We start from the raw sequence: 16,758 nt of genomic DNA, 5'->3' as shown, positions 1-16,758 counted from the left end.
GACACTCACAACAAGAGTGTTGATTGGGGCAAGTACCCAGCTATTCAGCACTCCACACTGCATTCATACAAGTTTCAGGCAGGGCTGTCTCAGTCTTTGTGTCACATACCAGAAACCAGACACCCATAACAGGAAATGTATATTGGTTACACACTCCATTCACCCAGGTCGCACCCCAAGGGTGTACCCACAACATACAGTCATTGGGAAGGCTCCAGCCAGGCTGGCTTGGACTTCCCGACAATACCATATATGGAACTTCCACCCAACAGCCAGTCAGGGGAAGGGGCAGAGTCAGGGCTTGCCAGGACTTTGGGAAAACAAGGTAACAGGCAATAGAAAGCAGGAGGCCACAGGGCCCATCTTGTCTTCTATCAGGAATCAACTGATTCCAATGGCACGGCCTGGGTACCCCAAAATGGAGGATACTCATAGCACCTGTCAAATCCAGCATGGAGCTGCCACCAGCCCATACCCTGCTCAGTGGGCCTGACACAAGTGCCCAAAAACATAAACTAGGGGTACAGGGTTGTACCACCCACCCATTGGTGCCATAAGGGTATCCCAAGGGTCTGTACACCAAATCAAAAAGAGGAAGAGCTGCACTGCCAGGAGTCCCACATGGACTCCTGTGCAGAAAATAACACAGAGCACACATGATAAAAGGACTACAGGAAAAGGACATGGAGGCCCTGTCTCTCCAACGCATTTCCAGCATCACATGGCCATCTCTAGCTACAGATGTACAGGACTATGTCTCTTCCTGTACCATCTGCCTGCAGACAAAGATACCCTGTGCTCACCAACAGCCCTCTTGTCTCGCATGCCTATCCCTGACAGGCCCTGGCAGATGATATCTACCGACGTTATTGTAGACCTCCCGCCTTCGGAGAAACACACTACGATTATGGTAGTCATCGACTATTTTTCTAAGATGGATGATTTTGTCTCGTTACCTGGGGTTCCTACTGCAGTTCATATGGCCAGAGTTTTCATCAAAACCGTCTTCGCACGACATGGCTTACCAGACACTATAGTCTCAGAGGGGGGCCAATACACATCCCAATACTGGCGAAAGGTCTGCTCTCTGCTCAATATTCAGCAAGCTCTAAATTCAGGCTTCCACCCACAGACAAATGGCCAGACTGAACATTTAAATCAGACCCTGGAAGACTACTTGCGATGCTTTACTTCCGCCACCCAAAACAACTGGGTCAGCCTTCTCCCTTTAGCAGAGTTTGCGTATAATAACTCCCCTCACTCACCTTTGAAGACCAGTCCTTTTCATTGTACGTATTCACCCAACCTGCTTCCCGACGACGGTTCCTTCATCTTCCCTGATCCCAGATGTCGATGCCCTCATCATGGACATTCAACAAGGCCATCGGTCTGCCTGTAAGGCCCTTCAGGATGCGCAAGACCGAATCAAGTACTTTGCAGACCAGAAAAGGACTCCAGCGCCGGCCTTTTCGGTCACCGGATCTGTGTGGTTGGCTTCCTGTTTCCTACCTCGTCCCTTCTAAATTATCTCATTGTTACTTTGGGCCATTTAAAATACTGCAGCTGGTTGGAGCCACTGCTGTTCGACTTCAACTCCCTCCTTCTTGGTCTCGGATCCACCCGGTGTTCCATCTTTCCCAGGTGAAGCCTGCTCCCCCATATTGTTTCCGTCGTGGTGCTTCTTCTCACCCCCCCCTCCTGTGTCCACTACCGCAGGTCCTGAGTATGAGGTTTCTGGTATCTGAAACTCACGTCACTTCAGGGGCCGCCTCCAATTCCTACTGGACTGGAAGGGGTATTCCCCAGTGGACAGGTCGTGGGAGCCTGCTTCTGGGGTGCATGCCCCCCGTTTGATTTGCTGTTTCTATCAGCTGCATCAGGGTAAGCACGGTTGTGCGCCTCTGCGAGTGGGGCATACTCTCATGACCCCGTACAATCGCTGATCCTGGTTGCGCTGGGTTGGTGTTTTCGTTATGCGGCTTCACTACACCCGCTCTCTACCAAGATGGTTTCCCGTGATCTCCATTCCTCCAGAATGTTGTTCACCGTACCAGCTGCCGGACATGTTCTGCCACTGCTGCCTTTTGATATCAGTGGGACGCGACTGCGGCTCTGCGTGTCGCTATTCCAGCAACTGGCACATCGCTATCTTGTAAAGAAACACTATCTCTGGGCATAGCTGGTATTGCGCTGTCGACTAACCAGCCGTGAGATCCTCGGGTCTGTTCTTTTTTTTCAGTTCTGCTCTCACCAGTGACACAGTAAGAACCGTTTGCTTCAGTCTCATCGAACTCTCCTCTCCAGGTCCCGCTCCTCTGACATTATCTCTCCCTGTAGTTCCGGTACAGCATACACGGGAACGTTCCCTTACCCGATCCACTCTGATACCAGAATTTCCAGAACTCAATCCATGCTTGAGAATTCAGACTGCCATAAATACAGGTGGGCAACCGATATTCAGTTCTACCTGTTACTTTCCCTTATGATTCCCAGATCGATTATTTACCGCTTAGAACTCCAGGCACTACAGCGGCTCCCTGAGCCTAAACCCGCCGTGCCCTCCAACAGGTACGTCCGTTTCTTACAGTCCCACTCCTGGTATTCCTTCCAACACAAATCTACTCTCGTTCTTTCACACATTAGACATAGCACATCAGTTACATCTGATGAGTCTTAGATCTGAAGGTGTTCGCATGGAGGGATCCCGCAGACTCAACACTCTCAACTTCTCACATCAGGGTTTTTTGCCCCAGAGGGTTTCCCTGGGACTTCTGCACCTCTCAGTTCCCTGTTTCACAGGCTGGGGGAGGCAGAGTTCCCTGTTTTTTTTTTTTTTTCACTATTCAGCTGCTTCGTCTGATTCAGGTTAGTGATCACTTCCATATTCTACAGTTCTCGGCCCTACTGTTAACCCTCTATAACAACAACACAAACTAATGGTGTGGCTTGTCAAACCGATGTCAATTGGGAGCAGCTACTTTTTGAAGTTCTATATGGTCCAGTCAAGATTCAGAGCCACAGTGACGATGTTCAGTGTCCGGAGTTTGAATGGAATGTCACCAGTGACCCATGGAAAGTAACCATGGAGTATTGTTGCAGCACAAAACATCACCCTGAAGAGACAGAAATAACAGACGATTTGTCCAAATTTCTTGCAGAACCGCTCGCACAATCCACACCCGATTAAAAAATGACAATCTAAGAAAGAGAACATGTTCACTCTTTCCCCAATACTTTTGGAAAATCCAGAAATGTCACTAACAGAACTAAGTCAAGCAACTTTTCAAGTGATCAACTATTGTGCTTGTGATCTGGAATTCACTCTTCCGAGTGTTGAGGACTTATCCTCCACCATGGAATCGCAATCCACTGTACTACAGGACGATTGGCTGTTACGGGAGCCAAAATAACTTTTATTTGACTGCTGCCTCATTCAGATTATGAAAATGATAAGATGTGATCATAAATTACATAGGAGGATTTGTGGGGAGTCATTGTTGAAATGTACCCATATAGTTAAAGGCACAAACCTGAAGATGAATGGTAGCTGTGTACACAACCATAACACATTTGCATGGTCTGCTCAACCTATACTTGGAAATGTGACTGCTGGAAATGTACTTTTTTCATCTGCTTTGCTATTTAGCGGATCAACGTTCAGTAACATTTCAAGTTTCTGTACATTTGTGGGACTTGCGTTCCTTGCAAAAACCCAATACTAGAGATATCGGAAGAAATTCTTGTTCCCAGCTATTAGCCAGGCATGGACACTCAAACGAATATCTTTGGACAATGCTTTCGATGGAAAAAGGCTCAGGCTTGTGGGTGGTGACAGTCAAGGCTTTTCAGCTAAATACTACACTTACCACTTCCAAGACATGGAAATCCAAAAAAATAGTGAGTTTGGTTGTTGTGCAAGTATCTGAATGTATATCTTCGGTTGCAATGGAAAAATATGAGTTCATTAAATCCAGTGGAGTGCAAATAGGCCTAATAGCCACTGACAGGCATGTGGCAATAGCCAAGGTAATGCAAGAGCATTTCTCACACATACAGCATCAGTATGATGTATGGCACGTTGCAAAATCAATTTCTAAAAATGTTACAGCTGCTGGTAAAAAAAAGGCTACAGAAAACATTTAAGTTGATCACATTCTATCAGGAACCATCATTGGTGGAGCTCAACAACTTGTGATGGATCTGTAGATATGCTGCTTGAAAAATGTTGTTCATTGATGCACCATTGTTCAAACAAACACTCATGGGAATTAAACGAAGATTTCCACGAAGGTGCACATGGACCATTCAGCGAGGAGCATGAGCATAAGAAAAGGTGGTTGGTGCCAGCCCTCCACCCCCACACAGCACTCAAGAAGATTGTGTATGACGAAACGCTTTCAAGAGACATGATAGGATTCACCAAATTCTGCCACACTGTAGATTTGGAGGTGTTCCATAATATGTGCCTTAAGTACAGGCCTAAAAGATTGCATTGTGCGATAGATGGTATGGAGGCCAGGACAAGACTGTCTGTACTTGCACATAACGGTAGTGTTGGCAGAGAATAATTAAAAACTGCAGGAACATTTGGGAATCTCTGTTACAACAAGGAGTTTACCAAAAGAAGCAAACAGTGGGTGGCAAAGCCATTCTTCTAGCCGATGGATTTCGAATTTGTAAAAGATCTGACATTGAATGTGCTGGCCATACAAATGCATGGAATAGCTCCAGATTTTGTTCCCATGGCCCAGTCTATATGACAGAACATTGCGAGAGGTTTGCCCTCCCAAACCTGAACTTGTTGAAAGGTTGACTTTAAGATTCAAATGATGTGTCGCTCATCACAATTTCTTTTAGTTTTTTTGTTAATAAAGCCAGTTTGAACCATTTACACAGTGTTTGCAATTTATTTTAATTGTCCAAAGTTGCAGAGAGTGGGGGGCAGGTCTCTCTCCTCGGCTGGTGCCTCCCTTTGGAACAGCCTCCCTGCCCCCCTCAGACCTGAGCAGGACATCCTTAAATTCCAGAAAATGCTCAAAACTATGCTCTGTTCTACCTCTTCCGTGGAAATCACCCCACTGCCACTGTGACCAGTGGCCTGACTCTCGTGAATCTTACATGATCCCAGGCCCTTCCTTCCAGTCAATTCCAGCACCCCTGGCCCCACCGCACTTGCCCTGTGGGTCCTTGCTTGGTGGCTCAACATCCCACCCTTGTGAGACGCCTGTACTTGCACTTAGCCTGAGGTTCTCCTCCTTGGTTCCCCTCAGCACTTCCCTCCTCCAGCACTTGTTAACTCCTCTGCTCCTCCTTCCATCCCCATCTCCTGCACTTCTCAGTTGCACTTGAATGTCCGAAAACAACAAAGCCTAGTAGGACCACGACTGTATAATTACTGTTTTTGCTATTGTCATTCTTTCCCCTGTTCCCATCCCATTTATCTTTGTGGCGCTTTGAAATACAATTGTGTTTAAGGTGCCTTAAAATGCTCAATAAAACAAAAATAAAAACATTCATGGGGTGCAAACCGTCTTTTAAGATACAGAGTCTAACTTCGCTGGAAAGTCGGAATCTTGCTAATCGGCTGCAAATTGAAACAGAGCAAAGTTTTATGCAACACCTGATGCCCCTCCTTCTCTACTTATTTCGAGTGTTATGCCGATGACACACAGCTTTCATTCAAGCTTCCCTCTACTACCTCCTCTTCCTTCTCTCTCATTCCCGATTGTCTGACCGCTATTTGGGCTTGGTGCACAGACAATGATCTCTGTCTTAATATCAGTAAAACTGAGCTCCTTCTGATTGGCACACCCACACCCAGCTCTCTGGCTGCCCTAATTGGGCCCTCCACTTTCACAATCTAGTGAGGCCATAAATCTTGGGGTGATGTAAAACTCCACTCTCTCATTCACCCCTTACATCTTGGACCTTCAAGGCATTCTTCCTTTCCTCAACTTCACCCGCATTCTTCCTTTCCTCAGCTGGGCTACTGCAAGAGCCTCTTCCTCAATCTGCCTCTTTTCCCCCCTTTGCTCTCTTCAACTAATACAGAATAGGGCTGCATGACTGATCATTGGCCTGAAGCCCAGGGACCGCATCTCTCCAGCTTTAAAATCTCTCCACTGCCTCCCGGTGGTCGTCCACAGCCGCTGTGACTGGTGGCCTTGTCCTTCATGAGTCTTACAGGCTACCAAGCCGGCTGCCTAGCGGACACCAGTACCCATCAGCACTACACTCTGGTCCCCCCGTCTGACTGCCAGGCGGTTGGGCATCAACCCCTTGAGACACCTCCGCCTAAGTACTTATCCAGTAGCCTCCGCCCCTGGGACCCCATGGCACTTCCCCTCCTTGGCTCCCAGTAGCACCTTGGTCCACAACCCATCCCCCCCTTCACTTCTAACTGCACTTGCACTATACGATATGAATGTGACAAGGCCTAGTAGGAATACTATTGTATATTGTTATTATTTAGTTGCTCCCCTGGTTTCCCTACCCACTTTGTTGTGTGGCGCCTGTTGACACTATTTGTTGTATAGGCACCTTACAAATACTCATCAAATCAAAGTCAAATTGATGCAGAAATTAAGGTACTTGTTTTGATAGATCTACACATAAACCAGTAAGCCTTTCAAAACTGAACTCACAATAGACATTCAGGAATTGTATCAATGTATGTTTTTTTTTTAAGTTGCTCATTGCACGTGTGGCCCTTGGTGCAACAGTGCACGCATCCTGGTGCAAAATGAATCCTTTGTCCACCCTTGACGCCCCTTCCCTGTCCACTTGTGCCGCCTCTATATATTAATTCACCGCTTTTCACCCTTTTATATACATTCATCTGTTTTCCATGCTGAAACCCACTCTTTACGTTAAGTAAAATTACCAAAATAAGTTTGTGAGTTTATAAACCACAGTGAAGGTGGGCAGAGATTAGCTAGTTCGCGAACAGCAATACATACTTATCAGGTGTTGGGAACTAGGTGCGTTGATTAATGTTGAAATAGGTTGCATAGTCACAAAGGTAAGACTATTTAAGCAATAGACAAAATGGCTGAATGCGTGGTTGTCCCAGCAGTGGCACTCTAAAGTTGTTCTCATGCTCGCCCCAATTTTGATATAAACTTGGCCTTGTTTTCAATATTCCTTCGAAACACCCCTTGTTCCCCAAATAAAGGAGTCTGTAAATAACTACAACATCCTGATGCTTGAAAAATTCTTACATGCACAAGACATCCAGACATCGCTGTGTTTTGTACTACTGATGTTCACATCACAGAATAGTTTCACACAAGCATCTTGGAAGGTGATGCCCATACTGATGTATGGCTCTGAAACCCAACTACAACTTGCGGGCTCCTTGTGGCGCCAGGTTGAGGGAGTATTTTGGCGACGTGTTCTGAGCATGCCAACCTCTCTCCCGGTTGAAGTCATCAGGCGAGAGGTGGGTACTGTGCCACTCTCTCTATTGAGGACATGTTTAAAACCACCAGGTGAAGGTGGGTTTGAAGTCTTACACAAGGCCATGATCTCAAACAGTGAGAAGTCACTAACTGAATGGAGGAGTAGATGTGTGGAGATTTTAAAAAGCTTAGCATTAAGTGAAGAGCGTCTACTTGAAAATCCTGACTACGTCAAGAAGAGACTCTTTGATAAGGATTGGGTAGATACAGGTGAACAGATTCGAACCATGAAAAGTGGTGGAGGGGTAACGAAAGACAACAGGAAACGAGGTGAAGATCCCAAGATATTTAATCAAGTTTCCCTCTCCTATCTTGAAACAAGACTACATGAGGTTCTGCTTTAACCCGTATCCAAAAAAAGAGGTTCTTGAGAGACGTAAAACAGCTGAACTGCGTAATTATACTTGCCAGCTTTGACAAAGACCTTTTGAAACTCTTGACCATTTGACTACAGAATGTGGAGCATTGGAAGACTTAAGAACGATGTACTTGGGGCCTCTGTTTCAAATTCCAACAATAACATGCCCTAGCGAACTTTGGGATCATTTGTGTCGAGGGAGGAGAACTACAGAGATTTTAGCTTTGTTGGCCTTCGTAAAAAAAATATTTGAGAAAGTAGCAGTGGAAGATGATGAAAAGGAAGTGACTCACTGAAAGGACATGGAAATTTGATGGTGACTAAGAGTTCTATTGAAAACGTTGGAAAACCTTTTAACTCTTATTTCTTTTTTTGTTATTTTGTCTTTTTTTCTTTTTTTTCTTCTTCTTCTTTTTGTTTATAACTCAATGGAAATTCTGTTATTTATTAGTCAATAGCATAAACAGAGTTTAAATGTAAACTAAAGATATGCTTAATAAAAAATAAAAAAAACAAGCATCTTGCAAATAAAATCTGCAGGTGTGCATGCATTACACTGTTTCCTGCTTATGTGATGCAGGCATTTACTGTGGAGAGAACCCACAATGAGGGCCTTCAGAATGCAAACGCCCATTCCCAGTGAGCGGTGAGTTGTCAGGGAAAGGGGCCATTAGCACTCTTGATTGCTCACTTGTATCTGCCCCAGCACAATAATAAAAGAGAAGACATCACAGAACCAGACTTGTGGAATGGCATGGGGCCTGTGAAGCCCTTCATTGGCTTTTAACATCACAGTACTTGAAAGCCCTGGATAGTACCAACCTACAATATGCCCAAAAATTAAAAAAAGAAACCCTTTTGTTTGGTTTTCAAGGAGGCAGACATCAGTGTTTCAAAGAAATCACACGTTTCTGCGTGTTTAAACACAGGGATGCGTATTGGGGTTAACATGCAAAAGCCTGTTTTCCTGATGTGTATTATAATTCTGTTTTTTGCTATAAAAATATGCCCCACTTTCACCCAAAAACCTGCCCCACACTATTCTTTTGTTTTTGTTTTTCCCGGCCATTGCCCTATTGCTGTACAGGGCAGTCCGAGTCTGTCGACACTCGAATAGGCCCATCTGTGAAAGAATTCGTCAATGTTGTGTCACCAGGTGCGTTGTTACCGTTAAAATGGTAGTAAATATTTGCCATGTGGAATACTTGAAATATTTCATTGTGTTTCACTGCATAGCCTGCTATGAATATTGTTCATTTTTGTGGCAGGTGCACCCTCCGAAACGAAAAAACTCGCTGTGTCTCGATGTGAACACTTTATAAAGGGTCTCATTCTTATTTGGCCTTCAATGCACCACACTAACAATTGGAAGCACACAATGGGTCTCAATGGGACACAATATCCACAAAGAATTGATAAGATTCACTGTATCGAACGCGAACATAGGAAAGCTAGGTTTCTATTACTGAGATCTGTCTTTCTAAGCAGTTGGTCATCCGTCACATAGAGAGAATGGAAACTCAATGCACAATGTAAGCAAAGTTTTAATGAATGTTTAGACAAGTGAGGATGGCATGTATGCTACATGATTTACGATGTCACGGATGAATGTTAAATTTGATGCAAAGAATAGACATTGTATGTGTTAATTATAACTTGAATGCATAGTTAACATATATATGTAATGTGTATATTATATTAAAAAGTGGGTGCTGAAATATATTTTTTTATTCTCGATTTTACACAGTTACATTGTACCAATGTGCGCATGTCATGGTTTGAGTATTCCAGTTGACTGCTTCTTCAACCGAAATTGGCCAATACTAGTGAACAATGCATCTCTGATAACCATTATTTGGGACGATCGCCAGACGCCAATCTGTCCTTTCGCCTTTGCAGTAACAAGGAGCAATATAGCAGCCTATAGATTATGAAAAAGTGCAGATGTGAAAGTGTTTCTTTTGAAACCGAAACCACTCCGTTCTTCTCACTAACGGATCCCAATTTCCGTAAATCCAAAATCGGTGATGGAAAATAAGAACTTTCTGTGAACAATAAAAAGAGTGTGATTAATCAGTCGCTGAACAGAATCGCCATTATAAGATATTTTCATGGACATAATCTCCTTTTTTCAGTGTTATGACAAAAATAAAAGTACTTGCTACCATTCGATTATCGCAGTTTTCTTCGAAATATGTTTTTTTACCGTTTTTGTGAAAAGAAAGAAAGGTTTTGCATACTGTGTGGATGTGTGTGTTTATGTTCCTGGTTCTGCATTAGATAACGTTATGAGGTGGGTGATGGGGAGCGTTTCGCTACGATGCCCATCAACGTCGTTAAAATAGGTGAAGCACATTGTTTCGACTAGTGATGTCAGCCTTAGGAGCGGGTGATCTGTATTACTGCCGTGGGGGCACTTGAAGGTAGGGCGATAGATCAACAGATAAGATTTCCACAAGATGGCAGTACCCAGGCAGGCGTTTTTGCATGTATAAAAGTGAGGAAAACTAAGGTAAGATGCAGAGGAAATCTTTTTAAGATGTATCGATGTATGATCGAAAATACATGCACAATCGATTGGGACATTAACATTTCTGAGCGAACTACCTCGATCACATGCACTATAAATGTATAGCACTGGTTGACCCAGGAGTCAAAGTATCTCCTTATTAATGTCAGCAATTGTGATGCCTGGACTGTCTGGAACAGTGAGCCCTTTTCTAAATGATGGTACCCCAGATCTGCCAACGCTTTCCCAGGAGACTGGCTGTTTTTGACTTGTAGTGCAGTGGTCTTACAAAACCCAGTAGCAGTCTAAAGCCTTTTTTCGTGTCCCCTTCCAACTCTTGAAACTAGCAACTGAGTCAGCCAGACTGTCTCTGTGGTTTCAGAGTGCATTCAACGACCCAACATTTCTCGTGTCAAGAGTTCAAGCATATCTGGTCCATTAAAAATGAAGAATAATCTTTGTGGGGGGGCTACGTAGTGCAGAACACAATCTGCCCCCTTCATCCACACCACTTCTTATGCTTCGGTTTAGGCCATGGTCTCTGTGTTGGAAAAACTTCTACCATGAGTGATAGAACTGTCCAGTATTTGAGATTGCCCACAGGATTTATGGTGGGTTGTGGTGGGTGAGAGAGGTCTTAGTACCATACTTCAGGACACAAAATGACCCCATATCACCGGGGGTATGATGTTTAAGATCATATTCTGCTTTCACTTATACATATTATTGAATTTAGCAGCCCAAGAATATACCTGTCCGAATGCAGTTGATGGAGGAATACAATCCCAGGACTCTGTCATGTTGTCCTTGGTGACATAGTGCCATTTGATAACCTTAACTAGAGTAGACATCTTCCAGCATAGCCAGTGTCTTTACTGGAAGAACTTGGGATTGCTGCAGGAAGATGTATTGGTTGTCTGCAATAGATCTGCCGGATTGCGGTCATATGTACTTTTGGGAAACTGGCCATAAGTCTATGCTTCGTAGAACGGATGCCCATTACTTGTCAAGGGTCCTAATGGACAGCCTTAACACGACACATAAAAACAAGTATTTTGTGCCCTTCCTCGCTTACCTCCCTGCCTCTTCCTTGAATGGTCTTCCATGGCTTTAAGTGCATTTTTCGCTTTCTGTCATACTGATATGCACACAATTGTGGCTTTATGCACATTTCTCTCTCTTACAGCTTCCTGGTGGATGACAGTTTGTACCTTTTGAAGATAAGCTCCGATGTTATCAAGTTGGACTGAAATGGCCAGGATGCCGGGGAGGTTGCCAACGTGGTCGCAATTGGGAACGCAGGCGATGCCTTTTGCCCACATAGCTCATTTCTGTGCACTGGGCTAGAATCAACAGCTGTGCCTGTGACTCCGTCAGTGTGCGGAATTGCTTCGGATGGCCCGTGAAGATTGTGACCATAGCATGTATCTCTTCTCTGGATTGTTCTCAAAAGCCATGCTGTGGTTATGTTGCCATGCTCTAGTCCACTCTGCCGATGGTGAGGCAGTGCCCAGGTCCACATTGGTGCTGTTGAATTGGATGATGACCGTGTCCTTGTGGGTTTGAATGGGTGGTGGTGTTCTGAACCATGTTGCCTGTTGTGGATTTGAATGGAAGCAATGCCCTTGTCCACTTTGATTGCTCTCATGTTGAGTGAAAGGTGGAGGCCCCTTTCCAGGTTCACCAGTGTATGTTTTAATGTCAATCAATGCCTATATTCTCTTTGGCTGCTGTTGGGTTTAATTGGGAAACAGAGTTCTTCTTCACATTGGTACATTGCCTGCTGTGAGGTTGAATGAGAGGCAGTGCCCTTGAACATTGTCACTGCTCTAAGTTTTAGTAGAGTGTGTGATGCTCCTGGGATACATGATTGCATGGTCTATGTTCAGCCTTAGCACTTTTTGAAGACTTGGTCTTTACTGTAAAGTTCTCTTTTCTTGGGTGAAGGGTATGCACTTTAATTGCGTTACGTTCTCCTTTGTGTCTTTTCTGTTTTGCTGAATTGCTTTACCCAGCACAAAGTTCCTTTCTTGGAGTTTTAGGACTTAAGTAGTAGACATGAAACTCTTGGTACTTGCCGGGTAACATGGTGGGGTGGGGAATGGAGATTTGTATTGTTGATGGGGACGCTTGGAGTCGCTCTTCATTTGACATGAGATCCCAATGGTATGATTGGTATACCAGAGTTTTGCATTTGTTATCCTGAGGCTCTGTCTGTTGGCTGCAACAGGTTCCCTTTGGTTGGCATCGGATGTGTGTTGTCTAATTGTTACAAGAGAAGCTGTGCTGTTGGCATAGCCACACTGCCTTCGGCTCAATCAATGAGAAGTTTCTTGTCAGTCAATGCTATTTTTACACAAGGGGTGGGTTATCCTCATTTAAACCTCCTCCTCCTTCAAAATCTAAAAGTGATGTGAAGTGCTCCTGCAGCTTTACAGTTGTATGCGACAACATGTGACTTTCTTTGTTTCAGCAGCCCATGCAAGAACTAGCCTACACAGTGTCAAACAGCACATGGATGTTAAGGAAACTGCTTGAGTCATATACACAAGGAAGTGTATTCATTTCTGTAGCAGTCACTATGAGCTGGTGTGTTTCAGCGTTTGGCTTTAGACTGCAGCACCTTTTTCACTAGCTCCCTTTGTTGTTTGCAGGCGTCTTCTCCTCCTTTACTTTGTGGACACTGCTGCACTTTGCCAGAGTTAAACAATACTGTTTTGAGGTCTCCTGTGTTGTTTTTGTGTTAGTCCATTACTACTTTTGGGGTAAAACACACCATAGCCATTTCATTATCAAGATGATCAATATTAATTATTAATAACAAAAGAAATTAGTCCAACAACGATGAAGCACATGGGCTTTAAGAGTAGATTGCATGTTAGAAGCTTACAAAGCTGACGAGTTCCCTGCTGCTTAGTCGCAGAATTAGTGGAGAGTTCACTTTCCATGGCTGACTAATGTTGCTACCAAAGAAGCTGTGAGTAGATCTTTTAGGGATCCTCGCTGCACCCCAATCTCTCACCCATCTCTATACTTGCATCCATTTAGAAGCAAGTTTGGTATTTAGAAACAAAGCATGGAGACAAGCATTTTGCGCTTCTGCAAAGTCTGTCTCCCATGAACCAGTGTTGCCCTCTCGGAGTTTGTGTTGGCCCACATGAGCTATTGTCTGTATGTATCCACGGTTTGGAATGGTTTGTGGGCTTGGGTTGAAATTCAGATTCTCTGGGTTTGCGCTGCAGTTTTCCACGGGCAGTTGTGGTGCTCGTAGACCTTTCAACCTATCCTGTTATGCCTCTGATGAATCAGCTGGCACTGGTCTATTGATTTGATACTGTCGATAGAAGTAAGGAGTCTTGCTGTGCTCAACATCCCAGTCCTGAATGCCTCAGTTGCGCCAGGCGAGGTGACCACTTGCCTCGGTCTGATGACATTCAAGGGAATGGATGATGGCAGCCCTTGACCTCTTGGCTGAACCTGTCTGGACGACTCCATTGGGGATTTTAGTTTAAAGAGAAGCAGACTCTCCCAGCTGAAACTGCTTCAGACTTAGCTATTAGTCTTTCTTTCAGTACACACCAATAGCAAAACCTTGCAAATATCCTTTAAATGACATGCAGAATGTATGAAGAGTTTCAAATTTCAGTGTTGCATTGAAGTCCAGTTGTGTGACATCCCAATAATGAACGGAGGGTCTTCCAGAGAACCGACAGACTGCTACCCTCTCCTTCCCGGTGTCCGAGGAATCAAAGATGATGTAACATAGTCTACTGTCGGAAACAGACAATCTCTCAACCAAAGGAGAGGCTACATTTTCTCCTTTCTTGTCCTCTTCCTCAGATGAGGGGAAATGTGCGACCTAGCTCTTTGGCGAGCAATGCCGCTTTCACAATGTGCCTGTGTTAATTGCCAACAGGCAGATCTTCTGCAACAATGGCAGGATGCTTTGCCCTCTTGCAAAAGTGGGCAGTGATGTTCTGTGTTTTATTTTCTCATTGGTTGCCCTTTTCGTTTCACAACCTGATATTCTCCTTCCCAAAAAATGCATACCGCAAATAACTAATCATATGAAGGAGGCATGTCCTCCTTCACCGTATAGGTTTTGGATTCTTACCATTGACATGTCTGGATCTTGGCGCTGGTGGTGGTGGTAGGTTAGCAACATGTTTTTTATTTTAATCAAAGAAAGTGAAGCCTGTCAGTCCTTGTTTGGAAAGAGGACAAACATTAACCGAAAAGTCATTTTTGTTTCTAAACTTCCATGTGAATTAATATTTCAGAATGTTGCTCCCGAGAAAGGTTTTTGCTATGTAAACTCTTGCGGATTCCCCCTTTATTCACAACTGTTAAGAATATTGATGTACTTTACTTTCCCCAAAAAATTCCTTGTGCCTTTTCGAGGGTGGTGTACCCTATGATCCCGACCATATATTTTTTTTAACAGGGGCAACATGAAAGTGTGCATAAGGTAAGGGTGAACATTGGCTTTCTTACTTAAAAAACGATTGTTTGATTTTCTTTTTTGCGAGTAACTGTACACTTCCTAAGTCCAAGGGAAGTCTTGGCCTCCTCCCAAATGTCAGGCATATTGTCACAGTTGGCGGTCACAGTGGCTTCTTGCTCCCATCTAGGTTGTAAAATCTTGTAGTTCCTGTGAGTGTGTATTGGCTTTGACAGTACCAGTCTGACTATACGTGCCTATTTAGTGTTTTGTATTAATTTGTCATTGGGGGACGGGGTGGAATTGGTTGAACACAGGCGGTAGGGTGCTTCTTACAGCTGCTGTAATTTTTTAAATATGCTTTAATTCCTGATTCTAGTAATGTCTGATTTCCATGTCTTTCTGCCAAATGTAAGCACATTCGCAGTGTTATTAGATTTCAATAACACCTGTCTTGTCTTTTCAAAATGTCTGCCAAGATTCAGGAGACCGGGCCAGCCGTGGGCTCACAGGATGGGACTACAGGAATGATATGCCTGTTCATGCTCTCTTGAAAAATAAATTCCTACAATGTATCACTTTATTCTTTAATTTGCCTGGACTCGTCTTTCTGCCCATTTAACAGTCTCCCTCTTTGGGTGCAGCACCCAAAATAGGGACCAGTCAACAGCATGGCAGAATGTTAGACTTGATCCATAGAGGGTCCACTGGATGAGCCCTGCTAGATTAAACCGTGCATCCCACTCAAGCTTTAGGCCACTCTGGACCTGGGGCCTGTTATGTACTTCAGTGACCGGGGCCACCTGCACGATGACCTCGATTCCTCTCCCAAGGTTGAAGTGGTGTGTTCTAGACACTTTGTAAGGGTTCATGCATGCTGTGTGTACATATTGCCTTTATTACTCTGTATTTCTATGCATCTTGGGGATGCGCACTGCAAGACATTTTACTTTCGCAGGGAACAGGGCAATCATGATTATATTTCTTAACTTTGTGATTCTGCTGTTCTATTTGTTTTTATGTTATAACGAGTTGTCTACTCTCTGTGCAATAAATTATTTTTGTGATGAAGAAGTACTTAGCTGGCTTGTTTCCCTAGTTTGTCTCAAGCAGCACTGTATCAGATCTGAAGAGCCTGTTCCATTTGGTGGCATAAGGAAGCTGAACTTGCTTAAAGTTATGGTTTTAGTTATCGGTTAATCTCAAGTAATTCACTGATGAAGGATGAACGTTGGAATTCTGAGAGACCAACATAAATCAATGAAATTCTCTGTAGAGTCCTCCTAATAAGAAACTGCCTACATTAAACTGTTGTGTTTATTTCTTTACTGTGTTCCTGGGTAATTAGAAAGGCATGCAGGTGTAATATGTGTGCCTTCACCCACCTGAAAAAAAGAAATGTTGCAGAATTAGCAGCAAATCGGGTTTGCAGAAAAGGGGGCATGCACTCATGCTCGTTCCTGGTGGGTGGTGCCTTCCTCCTGAAGCTGCCTTCTCTCAAATGTAATCCTAGTGCCCCCGCTCCTCCGCCAGCACAGCCTCTGCCCCCCAAAAAGCTCCTTACTTGTTCAAGCAGTGGCCTTTGGGTGCAGCATGCACCTCTTTCGACTGTATCGTCTCCTTTGCCTTGCAAGTGGAATAGTGGACCTGCCGCAAGCCCCATCTTCCATTTCACAGAAGCCATCCAACCTGCATGCTTGCAGCGGGTTCCTTTCATTTAAATGTTAAACTCTTTTAACATATCAGAGATTAAACTTTGGGTGCTATTAGCAATAACACCTTAACATGGGCTTCACTGGGTGGTAACAGTGCAGAGGCCCATGTTAAAGTCTTCGCTTTGTGTGGGCCTGAAATTTTTGCCTTGAGCCTTCACCAGAGTGAAGCACTGTCAGAGGGTTTTATTGCTCAAATAAAACTGCTGTGAAACATTATCAAAATGATATCAAATATTCACGACCTCTCCTACACACACATACTTAATCACATTCTA

At 44.1% G+C, this 16,758-nt stretch overlaps 1 protein-coding gene across 2 annotated transcripts in view; it reads left to right on the top strand.

Moving 5' to 3' along the window:
- Window positions 1-15,359, top strand: part of PGAP3 (post-GPI attachment to proteins phospholipase 3) — a 138,384-nt gene extending 123,025 nt beyond the window's left edge. For both annotated transcript variants that reach the window (XM_069634736.1, XM_069634735.1), the window contains one exon: window positions 11,514-15,359. In XM_069634736.1, coding sequence (XP_069490837.1) covers window positions 11,514-11,528 — 15 coding nt within the window. In that variant the 3' untranslated portion in view covers window positions 11,529-15,359. The remainder of the gene's footprint in view (window positions 1-11,513) is intronic.
- Window positions 15,360-16,758: the final 1,399 nt, after the last annotated feature.

This window comes from Ambystoma mexicanum, chromosome 13 (assembly GCF_040938575.1).
Source record: "Ambystoma mexicanum isolate Mex_15411 chromosome 13, UKY_AmexF1_1, whole genome shotgun sequence".
In the NCBI taxonomy this organism is placed as follows: Eukaryota; Metazoa; Chordata; class Amphibia; order Caudata; family Ambystomatidae; genus Ambystoma; species Ambystoma mexicanum.
This window is presented reverse-complemented; position numbering and strand designations above follow the sequence as displayed.